At 32.6% G+C, this 20,139-nt stretch overlaps 1 protein-coding gene across 1 annotated transcript; it reads left to right on the forward strand.

Moving 5' to 3' along the window:
- Window positions 1–10,925: 10,925 nt before the first annotated feature.
- On the forward strand, window positions 10,926–12,903 carry LOC131598590 (uncharacterized). Its single transcript, XM_058871173.1, has 5 exons — window positions 10,926–11,229; window positions 11,280–11,440; window positions 11,510–11,568; window positions 11,664–12,086; window positions 12,192–12,903. Exons 1-5 carry the CDS (start codon window positions 10,926–10,928, stop codon window positions 12,901–12,903), a joined length of 1,659 nt encoding a protein of 552 aa, XP_058727156.1.
- Window positions 12,904–20,139: the final 7,236 nt, after the last annotated feature.

The following is a 20,139-nucleotide window of genomic DNA, read 5'->3' on the forward strand; positions in this document are numbered from 1 at the left end:
TAAAATAATTATTCAGAAATACGTATTGATTTAACAATGGAGACTAGAATTACGTGCATTATAATTTTGTAGAGACCAAAACATGCTAATTTTTTTATAAGGATCAAAAATAAAATTTAATAATTTACAGGGACCAAAAATAGATTTTACCATTTTATTTTCTATTTTACTTATGTCTTTCTTTTAGGAGTGTGATTTTTTAGACATTATGAAATACTTTTTTTAATATAAACCAATTCTTTGCTAACTAAATAAAAATCTTTATAATAAAAAAACTATTATTTTCTTCAAATATCAAGGTTCAAACTCGCGCTCTTGCACTCGATGTCCTTACATAGCTACCAACTAAGTTGGTTTAACGGAAAAAAAAAATAAATCTTTATTAATAAAATTTTTAATGATTGAATTTGTTAATTGATTTATAGCGTAAAAATAATTTAATTAATATAAAATGGATAGTTAATAAAATGAAATAAATTAACTGTTGATATTATAATTGTACTAGTATAGTTTTATTGGACGTTAAGAAGTGATAGTCTACGAAGAATAAGTGATCGGTCACCATTTTTACTATGCTCATGTCATTTAATTGACAATAATTCAGGTAATCTGCAGCGATTCATGTTATATTTTGTTATTAGAGTCATTTACATCTTTCGTGCGTATTGTTCGAATTTTATTGTTTTGAGTTTTATTTAGCTTTTATGCATTTTATGCGTTGGTTGGCTGTTTGTGATTATCTCTATGTTCAGGCACACAATACAAAGGTCTCGGTACGAGAAAGTGAAAGAAATTGGAAGTTTCAGAGAAGATCTGACCATGTTGCAGGAGGCCTAACACGGCCACCCGTGTCACCTGACACGGACCGGGTCAGGATGGAATGCTGATAAAGAAAATCTAAGAGTGAGAAATTAGGGGCTGACACGGCCACCCATGTCACCTGACACGGGTCGTTTCACCAAGTCTGGGAGTTATAATTCAAGAGTTAGAATGTCAGGGGGGCATGTTGGTTTAGACATTGATCATTTATGTACCAACAAATAGTTTTTCATTCATTTTGTAGGTATTTGAGCATGTATGGAGCATTGAGGAATGAAGCTTCAAGAATGCATTTTGCGTCAACAAAGAAATGAGGCAAAGAAAGAAAGCCAATGGAATGAAGAAAAGAAGAAGTTGCAAACTGGTACTGGGCAAAGCTCTCATTCGCGGGGCGAATCTGCTGCTTCTGGTGTGAATCATCGGGTGAAGCTCTCCTTCGTCGGGCGAACGTGAAGATGAAAATTTCCCCTGGCTACTAACTTGGTTCGCCTCTTGGTCGCCAGACGAGTGAATAAGGATTTGTCGGGCGAAGTTTCTCTTTGTTGGACTAGTATTGTAGGTTGAGTATAACCGGTCGATAAGTTTAAGTTTGTGAGAAGTAAATTATATGCATGCTTGATAAGTCTCTTCTCTCTGAAGAATGAATTTTTTTGGTGTTAATATTTACTTTTCTGTTTTTATGCTTTAAACATTTTGATCCAAACTCATAAATGTGGGATGTTGAATGGGAGTTCAGTTGCACTATAAACATTTTGATCCAAACTCACACTACGCTTTCAAGATTTTCAAACAAAACAAAACGAGCTAAGCAAACTAAGAGCCGGTAGATAACTATGGATGAAAAGGGTGCTAACACCTTCCCTTTTTATAACTTACCCCCTGAACTCAAACTCTCTTTTAGGTCTTTCCTGTACTTTTATACATTTCCTAAAATTGGACCAAATAAAAGTCGGTGGCGACTCTTGCTCACCGCAACATTGTTTGCAAAATAAAAAGTCAGTTCTCCCACCGAGTTACAGTTATCTTCCAATTAATTTTTGATTTAGAATTTGTTGATGAATCCCTGTGCAAGAATTGTTACCATAGTGTCATATCATCCAAGGTTTGGGCATTCTATTCTTATATTTTGCTCAAAAAATACTTAAAGCCTAAAAGCCCCAATATATCATATAAGAACATAATATGTTCTGGAAAAGTCCTAATTAAATGTCCTTGCTTCCATCTCAATCTGGCATGTTGCCTATGTTTCACTATTATTTGTCTTTTTTACTTCTTTTTTAGTATTTGCTTTCGAATAACTATTTGTTCCACGCTTTCTAATTCAACTTCAAAAGTAACCCTATTTCTTAACTCAACCAAGTGGATTTCTATAAAAGTAATCATTTCAAGTGTTGCATTATCTGATTTGCAGAAGGGTCATAATGCCTTTTCCACCTTTTACTCATATTTGATTTATTTCAATTTCTTCTTTATCAATGAAGCATTCACAACATAACTTTAGAATAAAATAAAAAAGGTTAATATCTATTTTGCCCCCTGCCATATGGGGTGTAGTTGAAAGACCCCCTGTCAAAAAAAAAAGTTGCAAGAAGTGCCTCGTAAAATTTTAGAAGTTTGATTTTTAACCTTTTTCACGCCACCTCATTAAAAAGTTTGATGTGGCAATTTTTTATTTTATTTTTAATGACGTGGTTGGCTTAGGTGGCATTTTTGTTAATTTTTATTTATTTTAATACCACGTGGCATTTCTATTATTATTTTATTGTTTGGTTTTAGAAATGTTAAATATGAAAGCTTAAAAAATTGTCCCTAATGAGTGTTGAACCCAGAACACAAAGCCTACATGACCAACACCATTACCACTAGGCAGAATGATTCTGTTTGTTGTGTTATTGTTTTCATAATAATTGCCATTAATAATTAACTGTAAACAAATATTATTACTAACGTTCATATTATAAAAATGTTTTACAAATAGTTACTGTTATTGTAAAAATAAGTCTTCATAATTTAACTATTAACAATTAATATCAATGTAAATTATAATTTACGTTATTAGTATTAATATTTATATTAGCATTAATAATTATAAGTTAATATTAAATAAACAAATATTAATTAAATATATTGAGTTACAAGGTAGTGCACTGACAGTGTAAAATAACTTTACACTGTCATCCAATAGAAAATTATAAATGTGCCATGTCATTAAGTTTTTTTTAAATAAAAAAATGGTTTAATTGGATACATGTGTGGTGATTGGTTGACAGTGTAAAAATATTTTACACTGTCAGTGCATCACCCCTTTTCTCATATAAATATTGTAAATTAAATATTTGTTTAGTTACTGTTAACGTTAAGCATTAATAATTAATATTACTTATATTTTAAATTAAATATAAATATTATTTTATAATTTAACTAATTGTAAAATATAGTTTAATTAATAGAGAAAATACGTGGGCATAAGAATTAGCGTTAATTAGTAAACAAATATTATTTTACTAATTTAACTAATATTTATATATTTTATTTTATATAAATATATAAATATTAGCGTTAATTAGTAAACAAATATTATTTTATTATTTTATAATGAATTTCTTAATTAATTGTTTATTCAAAATATTAATTATTAATTTATAATTTAAGTAATATTAATTAATAACATTAACTAATAAATATTAACTAATAAATAATACTTTAATTATTAACTAATAATATTTATATTAATTAATTATGAAAACAATAACTGTCAATGCTAATAAACATTAGCAGTAACTATTATAACTTAGCTAAGGCAACTACAAAACAAAAAAATCATTCAGCCTAGTGGTAATGGTGCTGGTCATGCATGCTTTGTGTCCTGAGTTCAACACACTCTTTAGGGATAATTTTTTAATAAAAATGCCAAGCCAACCACGTCATTAAAAATAATAAAAAAAATTAAAAATAAAATTGTCACATCAGACTTTTTAATGAGGTGGCGTGAAAAAGGTTAAAAATCAAACTTCTGAAATTTTACGAGGCACTTCTTGCAATTTTTTTTTTTTGGCAGGGGGATTTTTCAACTATACCCCATGTGGCAGGGGGCAAAATAGGTATTAACCCAATAAAAAAATACATTTTCTTCATTATCATGCCACAATCAAGATTGCAAGCTTCAAAGTTTAAAAGGTAATGAAACACATTTTCCTCCATTGTTATTTTTCTTTTATCTTTTGTTTTCATTTCTTTCAAACTTTGTAGTATAATCAAACTACACCATAGTGTTTTTTTAATCAGACTTCAGTTTCGGTTATTCCCATTTTCTTTCAAACTTTTATGATTTGGTTAATATTTATTTTTTCATTATGAAATTTAAAAAAAATCATTTCTTTAATATGATTGGACAAAATGGTGATATAGGGCATTATGGTTTCATATAAATTTGAACAAAATATCATGGGTTTGAAATCCACCCAACAAACATAGTACAATCATTTGGATTTTGAGGTAGGAAAATGCACAGTGGAAAAAATGTTTATGAGAAACTATATCTTGTAAGACCAGTACACAATATAGCATACACACTTTATATAAGGTGAACCATTTCAGGGAAGCACGTCCATTTATCCTCTAGTGCCATTCCACTAATGCAAGTAACAAGAGAATGATAAATTGCATCAAAATTTTCTTTTTTTCCCATATAATCGTGTGTATGATTCTTTATGGCCCTCAACTCTTGGATCAGTTGACGGCGGACAATTTTGTGACCCTCTTGTCCTTTACCGAGCAAAGCAAAAACAACTTAAAAACTGCAGTTACCGTCACCCTTAATATTGACGACCCATTCAATGTATCTGTGCACACAAAGCGACTTCTCGTCAAGGAATGAGGTTTTTTGGTGGAAGCGGAGAATTGGTTTGCTAATGCGAGCTACTTTGAAAACACATTTTTAGATTTTTGAGTTGGTGATTCTGGAAAAAGATTGTCAACATGTTCAAAATATGAAGGAGACTACATAGTTGAATTGTCACTCGATGTAGGTTTGACCTTCTTAAGAGCACCTTTAGTTCTTACTAGTTGAGAGGATTTTTTCAAGTTTGTGGTTTCGGGATAAACAATCTACCTCGATTGTTCTTTGATGTGGAGTTTCATATTGTCACCGACCACTACGCCAAAAAAGGCCTTTAGACAGCGCTTTCATACAAAAGTGCTGCTATAAGTAAAAATAAATCTCTCTTGTATCACTTCCCATTCAGTCTATATATATATATATATATATATATATATTCGATTTACCATCTTTCATTACACTATCATGAGTAGACTCAACTCGGTTTGTTGTTGTATTTTCAAGGTGTCTAACCTGATCGGTCTAAACACACACAATCTTCTCTTTCACTTGGTCCTAAATTGTAGTTTAAACATATTTCAATAAATCATGATATTTGTCACACACCTTCCTGAAATGTATAACAACATCAACATATAACTCTCTTGTAGAAGAATATATTATAACATTCCATGCATCCATTATTTTTTCCACTATTTTTCCATCTTAGCCCTCTACTTGTTTCGTCCCTACCGCGGGCTTAACTCAACTTCTCACATTCTTTGTTATGTGATACCTATAAAGTAATGCATAAGTAGTAGGAAATACCTTTGCAATCAAATTCATCAAAGCGGTATCGCGTTCCCTGACAATTACTTTTGACATGATTTCTTGGTCCTTTAATATTGCCCGATACACCTCTAAATCCTAAGTAACATTCTCCTATTTCTCTATATAGAAATGCAAACTCGAAAAAATAAGTAAAGGTAACACCAACAATTTCCAATAATGGAAGCTTATACTTGTTAGTCTTATACGTTGAATCAATGAAAACCACAATAGGAAACATGTTGAACAACTTGATGGAATGAAGACGAGTCTAAAATATGTATATAACGGTTACTCTATCCTCGCACGTTCGCTACCTAGATACATAATTGTTATCACCTAAAAGTTTCAAGAGGTGTTGTATTTCAGTTGTATACCTCCTTAGTGCCTTGTTAGTTTGGTACTGAATATTGTATCCTTATATGATATTTGCGATATTTCTGAGTTTTTTTACGTTTCTAAGTAGCAGGTATATTTTTTGGTTGCACCAAATTCAACGTCATGCTTGAAACACATTCCTTCTCTTCTGACTTGAGGCAACATGCAGTTGGATGACCAGCTAAATTTTCACACAAATCATGGTTATGGAAACCACATATCACATCAAATCCCCATTTGTTATTTGTCAATAAATAACCTCAAAATTTAAAGGGACGCTCACATTTTCTTGAACCAATTTCATCTCGTTTGAAATTACGGAGGGGAGGTATATATTTCCCACTTCTCTCGCATGTCAATGTCACAAATGCACATATTCAATCCTAACCATTATCGAACTTTCCGATTACAACACCAAACTCCAATTTAGATGCCTCTGCACAAATCCATTGAAGCATGTGATCACGAAATTCAAACTCTTGTTTATTTAAAATGATTGCCAACATCTACCTCCTTCAAAACAACACATTTGGCATCCAAAGACATAATAGGTTTCGAGAAAACATCGGGGGTGCACCATATCTAATGAAAACAATAACATAAAATACTCAAGAGCAGCTAATATTGAAAATAGACCACTGGAAAATGAAGACTTACAGGATCCGGAAATGCATTTCAGAGATATTCATATAGAATCCATAAATGTATTTCCAAATTAAACGTAAGTTTTTTCAGCTACAACACATGATTAATGTGGGCAATTATGCTTTAAATAAATGAAGTTTATCTTGAATTCCAACTTCTTTGGCTTCTTTTGATGTGATGAAACACAATAATGAAGTTTTGGAGTGAAAATCTTGATTGAGAATGAAATGATTTTTGGAATGAATTTTAGAAAAAATGGATATGAGGTCTAATCATGCAGGCATTGTTTTTAGCAAATTCACGTTTGATATTTCCGGAGATGTATCTAACATGCAAAGGTGACAGATTTTCATATTTCCACTTTAAAAAACAGAAATGTCTCCGGAAACTTTACTGGGACACTCAGTTAACAATATATTTAATTGATCTGTTTGGAGATGTATATCCAGAACTAAATTTTGTTTTGTAATAGAGTGACACTGATTTTGTGCGTCATTAAATAAGGCAAATGATGCGTTCGAAAATATATCTTCGAAAATTGCGGGACATTTTTAAATTTTAATATAGTTCTTTTCTAACTCATAGGATTTCTATAGGATTCCCCTCTACAGTCACAATAGAAAATGGACCAAGAAACATACTTTATCCTCACAGAAAAAGTGTTTATATGGTCGGAATTATGTTGATGTGGCTACTCCACACAGTGTTTTAACTTATTTTGTAAAAATATAATAAAATAAAAATAAAAACTCTTTTAAAATGAATTGAATTAATTAACTAGGTTTACCAAACATGAGTTGGTGTTGGTATAATGCATATGTTAAAATTTAGGCAAGGAAATAATGGAATGAGTTATGAGAATAATAGATACATGCATGGTTAAAGTTTTTTAGGACCATATTTTATGTAGCTGTCAGTTAGCTTGTTTGCCCAACCTATGGATGCATCACCTACCTTCTTGTTTAATGAGCCTGGTCCAGTCTCCATTTTATAGAGCAAAGCATTAAAAATCATGTTCCCTCGTCCCCTTGGTTGGTCTTGCAACTGAAAGTTATGTTTTTATTGGGGATTCTTGTCCAAGTGCTGAGTTAGGGTAGTATATAAATGATGTATGAGTGACACAAACTAGTTTGATCAATTTAATAGTGATTGGTATGCTAAATTTAATAGTGATTGGTATGCTAATTTTAGTGGATTGGAGTGTGTTGATTTCACCCAGAAGTCTTGATACTAGGTTTTATTATATATTTATGTGTTTTTAATTGTTTGTTGGAGTGCTTGTTCCCTAACCATGTCCATATGGAACATGCCAACGTTTCGATTGCTTGTTCCCTAATCTGTCCATATGAAACATGCCAACGTTTGTATAGGTTTCTCTAGTAAACTAGAGTGTTTCGTGAAACGATAGAGATAAGATTTTGAATTGATGGAGCAAGTTTTCGATGTGATGAAGAGGTGATTGTTTTGCAAGATTAACATTTTAACGTTTAAGATATTGAGAAAATGAGAAGTAATGTGAAAATTTCAACACCCAAGACAATGAAAGAATGTGAAATTGAAAATGAATTTGAATATTTGACATAACACGTTTTATCATTATATGTTAAGAACGGTTAAAACCGCAAACGTGTGATGTGGCGTGCTATTCGGACAATCATCCGATTGGATTGGACGATGGATATGTGCTGGAGAATGAAATTATTTCTTTTAGTTATATTAAAAATTTACCTATTATACGTATATTTTCTATTGAGGTTAAAGTGAACGATTTAGAGTAGTATCAAGGTATTAAAGTGATTATAAGTATATCAGCTGGATCCTATAATAGCATGTTATAAGATATCACATTCCTTAAATGGATCTTATTAGTATCTGAATTAATTAATTAATTTTTTTTATAGGAGTTAGTGAGTTACTCATCTCAACAAAAAAGTGGTAATTAAATTGCTATTGAAAAAGACTAGTCGCAAATGTGATGCTGAATTTAGTTGCGGTTGAATATGACTACACATGCAAGAGAGACAAGGAGAAAACCCAATAATGATGCCATAGTGCTAAAACGGTCATTATGATACGTTGAATTCAATCCAACCAATCAATGGTACTCTTTTTCTATTCTTTTAAATTTATATGGTGTCAATTTACTTGTTTTTTTTATAACAAAACATATTCAATCATTTAAATTTGTAGAATATATTGAAAATAACCTATAATTTTGTGGCTAAAAATAAAAAATAAATAATAATGAATCTATAAATAAATCCAACCACCGCACACAGAACCTCAAATATTCGAGAGTCTCAATAAAAAAATCAAATTTAACTAATAATATATTATTTAGTTATAATATAAACAATTTTGCAATTAAACCAACTGATATACAAGATACATCGAAGAAGACTTTGTTTTGGTACAAAGGTTCGAACATACCTATTACATTAAAAAGTCTTACTCAACCACTACACCAACAAACAATTCTTGCTCAAAAAGTTAAATTATTGAATAAATATTCAATTTTTTTTATTAAGGTTTGTTTTTCAATTTTATTTTCTATTATTTATAAGAGTTAAACGATATTACACTATATTATTCAGACATCCAATCAGAATATTTTAAAGTGCCAGATCATAAAAATATTTTAAAATTTACAGTCTGACTTGACGGAATACATGATTGTCATTGATTGACAGTGTAAAAATAATTTACAGTCAGTGCACCATCCCTTTTCTCTATTTACAAAAGGTCATATTTTTAAGGCTTAATTACTCTTTTAGTCCCGTAACTTAATTTATTGTTTCAATTTAGTCCCACAAATTTAAAACGTTTCATTAGCCTCCTTCAAACAGTCTCTGTTAGGCAGTTAAATCCATTCTGTCAACAAACGTTAAAAAAAGTTTATGTGGCATTTAGTGATCTGATGTGTCAATTATGCATATACTGATGTGTCACAAATAGTAACCTCATTTCTTCAAGCTTTTCGTTTCAAGAACGTCATTTTGTCATTCTCCTCATTTCCATAGTTTGTCTCAGGAACCCTAGCAGATGCAAAAAAAACCTCAGGCTGAAGACGAAGATTGTTTCCAGTACTCATTTGCAGGCTAAGGTACGTGGATCATCTCTGCATTTTGTTTTCATAGTTGTCGTTATTAGCTTGTTGTCTTCTCCGTAGTCTCACGTATTCCTTATTCGTTGTGATTAGGTCATGAGTGATCGGTTTGAGTGTGTTGTACATCATGGGGGTGTGTTTACTGAGTTTAATAGGCTAGGTTATGATGGGTTAGAGGAGATTTGGGGGGTTGACCCCGATTATTGGAGTTATTTCGAGGTTATGGATGGTTTAAAAGAACTAGGGTACCCAAAAGTAGATAGCTTGTGGTATTATGATGCAATGGATGATAATGAGTTAGTGATGTTGAAAGACGACACAGGAACAACTAGAATGAAAGTTATTGCATTGATTAATGGGAATGTGCATCTATATGTAATGCATCCAGTTGAAGCAGTAGCTTAACTAATTAATGAGGATGTGGATGAATTGAATAATGCTGCTATAGTAGGAACTTTTGATGAGTTGGGGACCATTGAAGACTTGAATAATCTAGGTGACAATGTTGATGAAGGAGGGCCCACTGGTGTAGAAGAATCAGCCAACCAAGAAGATCCTTTTGGGAAATTTAATAAGGATGGGACCACTGGGAACTCAAATGAGAATGTTAACTTTGAGGGGGACATTGTGTCTGTTGATGCTATAGTGGATATCACTTTAGATGGGACCACTAAGGCTGTTGAATTTGACCAAATAGCTGAGGGACTAGTTGGTAACCAAAATGCTGCAGAAGGACTAGATATTAACAAGGAATCTGAGGAGAAGGGCAAAGGTGCCAAGAAACCCAAGGTTGGAAGACCAAGAAAACAAAAGGTGGTGGAAGAGGAAGTTCAAGGTAATGGTTTATTTGATGATGATTGTGAAACCGAGGTTAATAAACAAAACTTTAGAGGTTTGAGTGATTCTGAGGAGTATGATACTGATGAGTTACCACTTGACTATGATAGTGAAGATGATGAGGTTATAAGAGATGATTTTCCAACTTTCAAACTTCCCAAAAAAATGGATGATTACAAATGGGAATTAGGGACTTATTTTGCTTCTAATGAAGACTTTAAAGAAGGAATTATAACTTATGCCATACACTCAGGTAGAAATCTCCAATTTAAGAAAAATGATAGGAAGAGAATGAGAGTCATATGTAAGCAAGGATGTCCATGAGAGTCATATTGTGCAAGGTTAGTAGACAAAAAGACATGGCAGCTAAGAAAGATTGTTGACAATCACACATGTAGCAGAGACTATAAGGTTAGGTTTTTGAATTCCAAATGGTTGGGCAAAAAAATTATCAGCACTGTGAGAGGGAATCCTGACTTGAAGCTGAGGGATATCATGGAGAAAACAAAACAAAAGTGGAATGTAGGGATCAATAAGACACTTGCATACAGAGCTAAGTCAATTCCAGTTGACATTGTAGATGGTTCTTTTAGGGATCAATATACAAGAATCCATGATTATGGACATGAGCTTTTAAGGTCCAACCCTGGTTCAACTGTGGTTATTAGTAGTCAACCAAGTCAAGGTGGAGAGGACAATACTGAGAATCTTGATAGGCCTTTGAATCCACACTTCCAAAGGATCTATATCTGCTTCAAAGCTTGCAAGGACAGTTTCTTCAAGTGTAGACCTATTATAGGTTTGGATGGATGTTTTTTGAAAGGCTACTATGGGGACAAATCCTTGCAGCAATTGGGAAGGATCCTAATGATCAAATGCTGCCCATAGCATATGCTGTAGTTGAGGGAGAAACCAAAGATTCTTGGAGCTGGTTTTTGGAATTATTAACAACTGATTTGGGAGGTGTCAGAATATGCAAGACATACACATTTATAAGTGATCAACAAAAGGTTAGTACTAATACATTTATTCTGATATTGAGTTTGTTACATGCTCTAACCTATATGTGTTTGATACAGGGTTTGTTACCTGCACTTGAAGAGTTGCTACCAAGAGTTGATCAAAGGTTTTGTGTTAGGTAAACATATTTGATTAAGTATTTATTCCACCTTTTGATTGTGTAAACATATTTGATTGTGTATTTATTTTGATTGTGTAAACATATTTGAGTAGGCACTTATATAGCAATTTCAAGAAGAAGTTTCCTGGTGTCAAATTAAAGGAGTTGATATGGAAGGCTGCTTATGCAAGTCATCCAAATGCTTGGGAGAAAATTATGAGACAGATTAAAGATGAGAATCCAGATGCCTTTAATCACATTTGGAAGATCCCACCTAGGTTTTGGAGTAAATCAATGTTTAAAAGTGGTCCAAAGTGTGACACTTTGGTGAATAACATGTCTGAAGCATTTAACTCTGTCTTTGTAACTGCAAGAGCCAAGCCCATTGTGACTATGCTTGAAAAGATTAGGGTGTACCTGATGATGAGATGGGAGTCTAACAGGAAAAGGATTGCAAAATATAATGATACTGTTCTGCCCAATATCAGAAAGCAGTTGGCAAAACAATCTCAGCTGACTAACTATTGGATGGTTAGGTAATTTTCTTTCTTAAATTTGTGTATACATGAAGTAGATTAACTCTGACCTGATACATGAAGTAATTTTCTTTCTTATGTATTGTATTCCTTTATTTATAACAGGCGTGTAGGTGAGGTAGAATATGAGGTTAGGCACATAACAATCATAGAAGAAAAGTATTCTGTTAATCTGTCAAAGCATGAATGTTCATGTAGAATATGGATGCTGACTGGGCTACCATGTTGTCATGCATATGCATGTTTGAAGGATCAACGATTAAAAGTAGATGATTTTGTTCCTGATTATTACAAAAAGGAGTGCTATGAAGCATGCTATACTCCTGTGATATATCCGGCCAATGGAGCTACTCTTTGGACCAAGACAGATGCTGTTGACCTACAACCACCTCCTATAAAAAGACAACCTGGTAGACCCAAAAAGAAAAGGAACAAAGAGGCTGGGGAACAAGTAAGAAGTGCAACACAGCTTAAAAGGGCAAAGTTTGGTATCAAGTGTAGTAGGTGCAATAAGGATGGCCACAACAAGGCCACTTGCAAGTTGCCACCAACTGTGACTACTACTCCATCAAGCCAACAAACTGAGACTACTACTCCATCAAGCCAACAACCAACAACAAATGCGACCACTGCTCCATCAAGCCAACAACCAACAACAAATGTTTCTTCTGCTACACCAACAACAAATGTTTCTTCTGCTACACCAACAACAACTGTTTCTTCTGCTACACCAACTACAAGCTCATCTCAACAACCACCCAAAAAGAAAAAGAGACTTCAAAAGGGTCCCAAAAAGCAAGTTGCAAGCCAGCCCTAAGTTTTAACTGTCACTTTTGTGCTGTGAATTAATGCCACTTTTGTGTACTTTGAATTAATTGTCTTTTTTTTTGTGTTGTGTTGACATTGGCTTATAATGCCACCTTTTGTGTACTATGGCTATGGCTTATAAATGCCACATTTTGTGTACAATGACTATGGCTTATAAATGCCACCTTTTGTGTACAATGACTATGGCTTATAAATGTCACCTTCAATGTAACTTACTTTTGCACAATTCTGTTGAAAATTGATACCAATTATGCAATTGACCTTGCTTCCTAAATATGCAGTTGACCTTGCTTCCTACAGATTTATTAAAACTGCTCCTATCTTGCTAAAATTTTACACATTCTTCACATATATATGTTGGTATTTTAATTGTAGGAAATCTATATATAGTGCTACATCCAGTATTCTCTATTTATAGATGTCATAACATATAAAACTGATACATCTCATAACACATAAAATTGATACCAAAACAATTCATTCCAATATTTCTCATAAAACATAAAGCTGAAACTGATACATTGTGTCTGTTGAAAACTGATACCAAACCAATTCATTCCAATATTTCTTATAACACCAAAACATTACACAATAAGCTCATACAGCTAACCAACCTAAAAGAAAACCTAACCCCAAAACAACAATACACATTAAGCTCGTGCACTAACCAATCTAAAAGAAAATTGTTACAAAAATAACATTACACATTAAGCTCATTATTCCAAGAATTATAGTCACTTTCAACCATCCCCTAGTGTTGTTGATTTCTTTCTTCAATTTCTGAATTTTCTTCTTTTGCCTCTGGATCTTCAAATCCCTTTCATCAATAATGTCGTCCTTGAACCATTTGAAGAAATTACAGCCCTTATTCACATGGTTTCGGAAATTTCGGCACCCCCAAAACGTTTCCTCAAAATTCACACTGTTCATGTCGCCCACAGTACGTAGAACACATTCATCTTGGCAAAAACATTCCTTTCTCTTGTTTCTGCGAATGACGGACATTGTATTAGAATCACAACTTGACATTAGAAACAAGTATGAAACAAGAAGAAGTTGAAAGAAGAAGATGAATACAGAAAGGAGAAGAAGACTTCGCTCTAAGAAGAAAAACATATATTTGATCAAAGAAAACCCTAGATATAATAAAGATATATCGTGTGCTGACTCATGGCAACAGGTGACATGCCACTGTGGCAATAACATAAGGCGTAAACCTGGACTCATAAAATGGGATCTAATTTGTTAACGGAGCAAATACTAAGGGACTTTAATGTTACTTTTTTTAATTGTGGGACTATTTCGTAACTCAAAATTATCTTATGGGACTGGGGGACTAATTATGCCTATTTTTAAAATGTGAACAGGGTCACTAAAATGTTTGAGCCGACTCTATTAATGTAAAAAAAACCTACAAATGTGACCGAATAAAAAAAATTGGAATACTCATGTTTTTAGATAGGCATGTCAACGGGGCAAATAATGTTCGGAGGATGCTTTCCCACTCCCCGCTCTGTCTCTAAATTTATTCTCCGTCCCCGATCTCCGCTACGGGGTAATATTTTCCTTCATTCCCATCCCCACAGATCCCCACATAGATCGAATCTTAAGAATATGTTTATACTTTTCGATCAAAACTATGACACTAGTTTTCGTTATTTTTTTCCTTTTTTTAAAAAAAAAACACATATTTTGCATATCTCTTTTTAAAAATAAAAATAAAAATACATCTTGCATCAATAAAAAAAAAGCAAAAACAATTGTTGTTGCTAATATTTTTCTGTAAAAAAATAATAAATATTAAAAAAATTTGTTGCTATCATGCTTCCGCTAATTTACTATCACAACACAATCGTCGTCCAATGCAAGTGGTTGATTATGTGTGAATGTGACAAATTCATAACTGCTAATTTATTAATTGAATGAAAAACATGTTACTAATGAAAGTAAAATAAATTTGAAGAGTGATTATCATAAGCATAATAAACAAAGGAGAGTATTTGTTGTGAAGATGAAGAAAATAAAGGAGATGATGAATGAAGGAGACAAAGATAATTAAGAAAAGAAAAGGAGGAGACAACGTATAAATTCTATATATTGGGTGGACTTTCTAGGGTTGGATACTTGGGTAGTGAAACATTACATTACACAATAAAACATAAAAATAAAAGGCTTAAATGCAGTTTTAGTCCCCCTATTTTAGTTTTTTTGAATTTTTAGTCCCCCTATTTTATTTCTCAGCTTTTTGGTCCCCCTATTAATGCACGGGGTGGAGGGTACTTTTCCATTCCCCGCCTCAAAGTGTCTTCGGGGGAACTTTTCCCTCCATCACCGTCCCTGAATGGGAAAAAAATCCCAAACTTCGATACTCCGAACAGATAATTTCCACATGATCTCCATTAATAGTTGCAAATTGACATCCCTATTTTTAGATATGTAATATTTAAATTTAAACCATTGATAGAATTTATGGGCCCGTTTGTTTTGATTTCTTTAAAAAAAATTTTTTTTGTGTAAAAGCTTCAATAAAAATTTGGTATGAATAGTTATTCTTAAAATGTTATTTTAGATATTTCATCATTTTATTAAAAAAAAATTTAGATCTCAAAATTTCAAAAATTCAATTAATTTTGAAGCTATTTCAAATAGCTTTTCATAAAAATCATTTTTAAAACATAATTTTTTGAAAATTTTGTGATTTTAATTATGTTTTAATCTTCAATAATGTATGTTTATGTTATAGGATGTCAAAATTAATCTTTCAATTTTAAAAAAAAGAAATATAAAAAAACTTGTTTGACAAAATTCATTTTTGAAAATAGAAAAAAAATCTATTTTTTTTAAAATTAAACAAACAAGCTCTATATCAAAATTAATAAGATAAAAAAACCAAACAACTTTGCATCAAGACGTTGATGGAGAACAGAACAACATTGCATTAAAATGAAGAAAGTCATATGAAAAACATGAAGGAAAAAATAAATCTATGTTAAAAACTTCTTTATTTTGATAAAATGATAGAAAAAGCTATATAAAAGGTAATTTCATGTTAAAAAGTGGCCCAAAATAAGCACGTAACTTATTATTTAAATGTAGATTTCTACTTCAAGTTTAGCTTGACGAGGAAAATTCAATTTAATTAGATGTACTACTATAATGCGGATACAATTACTCTCTTCAAATTCATCCCTTTTATATCGATTTGCACTTTATTATTTAGTTTTGATAATTTGAAATATTACTTATATGGTTTGATGATTTGATATTTTGGTTTCTACTTTATTATTTAAAATGTATCTTTGAAAAATTTTAAGATTGTTTTACTTTTTTTTAATATATGTTGATGTTTGTTAGAGGTTAGAAAAGATTATGGAAAGATTTGAGTTGGGAGAATAATATCATTTCAATTAAAAAAAACACAGCTAGCATGTTTCTTCAGTAGTCATTTTTTTACAACTCCTCATTCCTCATTTCCACTTTTTTTCTTTATTTTTTTCATTTTCTTTTTCAATTTTTGTTTCCTTTTCTTTTCTTGCTCTTCTTTGTCCTCAAAACTTTTTTTCTTTTTTGTGACTGGCCAACTTTCCAATATGGGTGACAAGGTCTTTGATAGAAGCATGGGTATCCTGATGAGTAGCTATCGAAAATTGTATGAATTTGTTAAGTGTATCTTCCATATTTGATGTACTGTTTTGTTGAGGAAAATATTGGTATGGCTCTCGTATGTTGACTGGTTATGTATATGACCCATAATTTTAGTTGTTATTGCTTTGATATTGTCATGTTCTTCATTCGTTGTTCAAGAAGGTTATTACTTCTTTTGGTAGGGGGTAATATCCCGTGGGATTATTTCTAATGCAAATTTTACAAGAATAATTTTTTCAGTTAGTGAAATTTTTGACAAATATTTTGTTAGTCAAAATAATTAGAAGGTTAGTGACTATAAACCAAATATGCACATATATAAACAAATATAAACAAATATAAGTAGATTAGTTAAAATAGTATCAAAATTGTTGAAGTATGCCTTAAAACCTTTGTTGATGAAGAGAAAGAAAATATATTTCGAAATTGTCAAAAAATTAGGAAGCCGAAAAGTAGCAAGAATGTCCGGTTTGGTTGGTTTGCGGATTTCGAATTTGACCGGTTCGGTTTGTGGATCTGTTTATTTAGTGTTAGAATATTGAATATATATTAATTTAGAAATAGTCTAAATTAATATATAATATATGATAAAATATTTATAATATTTTATTCTAATAATTATTGGGTTGTGTTTTGGGCTTTTTATGTTGGATTTTAGATATTATAAATATGTATCTTTTTAGTGCATTTATACTTTGAAGGGTGATAAGTGCCAAAATGTCGATATTTTGAGTATATATTTGTGGCACTTATCGATTCTATTCTTATGATTTTTGTAATAAAATCATAACTTTTGTGTAAATATGTGCATACTTGTGTTTTTTATTCATTTTTATACCAATTAATAGTTTTCCATTCATTTTATAGGTATTCATGCATCTTTGGAGCATTGAGTAATAAAGACCAAAGACTAAGCTTCAAGAATGCAAATTCTATCAATTCATCAAAGAATAAGGCTCAAAATAAGGATGATAAAAATTATCATTTTGGGTTCCATTCATTCATTATTGGATAGAGCATTGAATAAGCTTTTCAACGCTTCGAACCGGGCGTAATTCGGAGTTACGGTTCTCAACTTATGGCGAAAACAAGATTTCACTTTTGCTGTCAGTCCGCTGAGCGGAGAGGGTCCACTGAGCAGAGCTCCAGCGGAGCAAATCAGAGTCTGGATGCAATTTTGAGTCCGCTGAGCGGAGGGGGTCCGCTAAGCGGACCTGCTAAGACAGCAGCTCGTTAAAAGGGGCAAAAATCACATTTTTAGGTTATGGGTTGGGTATTTTTGAGTCCCAACACCATCAACTTCATTCTTAGAGTAGAATTGGCTTAGAAAACAACTTCGGAGGTTGCATAAGGATGATTGGGGGTGGATTGAGCGTCTAACGGAGCTGACAAACCGGGAGATCTTCGGTTCATTTCTCTTCTTCTTTGTGTATTTCTCTTTGGTTGGGTTTGTTTGTATATTTACTTGAATCTTATGTATATTTACCGATTATAATGTTATATTTAACTTGCTTTACGAATCTGTGTTGATGTTATCCTGGATTTTTGCTCTATGCTGGGGATTTGGGGTGCTTTAGGGATAAACTTCTTGAATCCTTATCTTGGATGATAATCTGTTGGTTCTGAACTCTAGAGATAGATTTAGAGCTAGCATTCACTGTTTGTATCTGTTCTTAATGCTTTCGTGTTTGAGCAGCGCGCGAGAGATCGCCGACGCGAGAATACGGATGTTCTCGCGACTTCGCGTTAGAGATAACCTTAGTTGTGAGATGATCTCGTTTGTGCTCCAGAGATGGACGCTTATGTGAGAGATACGTGATGACATAGATGAGTATCGTGGGTTGAGTATAACGGGTTGGTAAGTGTATGTTTGTGAAGAGTGAATATATTTACATTCCTTATAAGTTATTTCTCTTCTAAGAATGTGTTTATTCTTTTCCTGTCTATATCTTTGTTTACTTTTTGCTCATTCAAACCAAAGTTCGAAACTGTAGAAACTATTGAATGGCATCTCTCCATCTCTGAGGACGATAATTCCCGGATCAATATTTCCAAAAAAATTTTAGTTGCTTGCCCTATACTGCATTCAACAAAATGGCGCCGTTGCCGGGGATGGTTGTGGATTGCATCGCAATAGTTTTCGTGTTTTGAGCTTTGTATATATCGTATATATTGTATAGTTTCACGTGTATATATTTACTTGTACATGTTTACTTGTTTATGTTCACCATATAGTTGCTTGTATGTGTTTGCATACAAGTATACTTTGTTGGTGAATGTTGGTGAAACACGTTGAGATCGAACCAGCTCGTTGTTCAAAATCTTCACTTTACAACTTGTGAATCCAACATTCACCAATTTTCTCTTTTTGTATGATAATAATTCTATTTGTTCCAAACTTGTACATATGTGTTTGTGTATATAGTTTTATACTTTCGTTTTTATGTTCGTTTAATTGTTGTATATATTTGTACTCGTAACGTTTGTTGAGTGGTTGGTTAGGACACTTTCTTTAGGCTTGTGCGGTGAGACGTCACCATGGCATGGCGGGAGGAAGCTACTTTCCAAACACCGATCCAATAAAGGCGTCGAGCTAACGACGTAAAACAAGCGCTTGTTGGGAGGCACCCCAACGGTTGTAAAGTTTTGTTTATTTTTATGTTTAAGAGGAATTTAGGTGAAGTGGTGTGTGATTGGAACAGCTGGTGCAATTCTGATTTTTCTGAGTTCTGATGTGCCCGCTAAGCGAGCTCAGCTCCGCCAAGCGAGCATAGCAGAATTTTGTTTTTCTGCTCTGTACCAGTGGGGTTCCCATTCCACTTGGTTCACTCATTTTTCCCACTTTCACCAAGGCTATTTAGTAGGAGATACTAGTTTTATTTTTCTAATTCTTTTATTGGTTGTTTGTACTCAAATTTTGTTCGGTGATTCGAAGATTTTTGAGGTGATTTTCCAAAGCTTGAGTGTTTCAACTTGCGGATGTATGGTAGGATATTGTTTTTGAATTCGTATCATTCAAGGTACTCATTTATCGCTTTCTACAGCATAGCATGTTCAGGAAACTTTTCATTTGTACAATTACCATACCATTCATTCTTTTGACTTACTTGCTTGTTGATTGAATCACTTTAGTTCCCAAACCATAAATGTGAGGAAGCTTTCCATTGTTTACATATGCTGGAGGCCACAATCTTTGTTTTAACTGGATTTTATTATGCTTAATCTTTTGTTTATGTTGATTTTATGAAAGCATGAAAAGGATCAAGGCATTTTGTTTCATTTTGAGCACAACCACCATAACCAAATAGTCAATTCACCTTGTGAGTGTGTGATCATTTGTTAACCCTTTTGAGCCTTTTTGTCAATGTCCATGTTGTTTTTGCTAAATGCTTATCTTTGAGTGTTTAGTTCTCATTTTTGCATGGATGATTGATTCTTTGTTTTCTTGAACCCTCAACCATGATTTTTGGTATGAATTTTTACCTTGCCTTAGAAAGTAGGGAGTATTCACATGATGAAGTGGTTAAATTCAAGTTGGGGAGAGAAATGGTTTCTACTTATGTGGTTGTTGCTATGATGT

This window comes from Vicia villosa, linkage group LG4 (genome assembly GCF_029867415.1).
Source record: "Vicia villosa cultivar HV-30 ecotype Madison, WI linkage group LG4, Vvil1.0, whole genome shotgun sequence".
NCBI classification, from domain to species: domain Eukaryota; kingdom Viridiplantae; phylum Streptophyta; class Magnoliopsida; order Fabales; family Fabaceae; genus Vicia; species Vicia villosa.

Bases quoted from the DNA above. Each gene is read 5' to 3' on its own strand.
- LOC131598590 (XM_058871173.1), top strand. From the start codon at position 10,926: ATGGAGAAAACAAAACAAAAGTGGAATGTAGGGATCAATAAGACACTT. The intron at 11,230-11,279 runs GTTTGGATGGAT...AAATCCTTGCAG, and splicing joins CAAGTGTAGACCTATTATAG to CAATTGGGAAGGATCCTAAT. The intron at 11,441-11,509 runs GTTAGTACTAAT...TGTTTGATACAG, and splicing joins TTATAAGTGATCAACAAAAG to GGTTTGTTACCTGCACTTGA.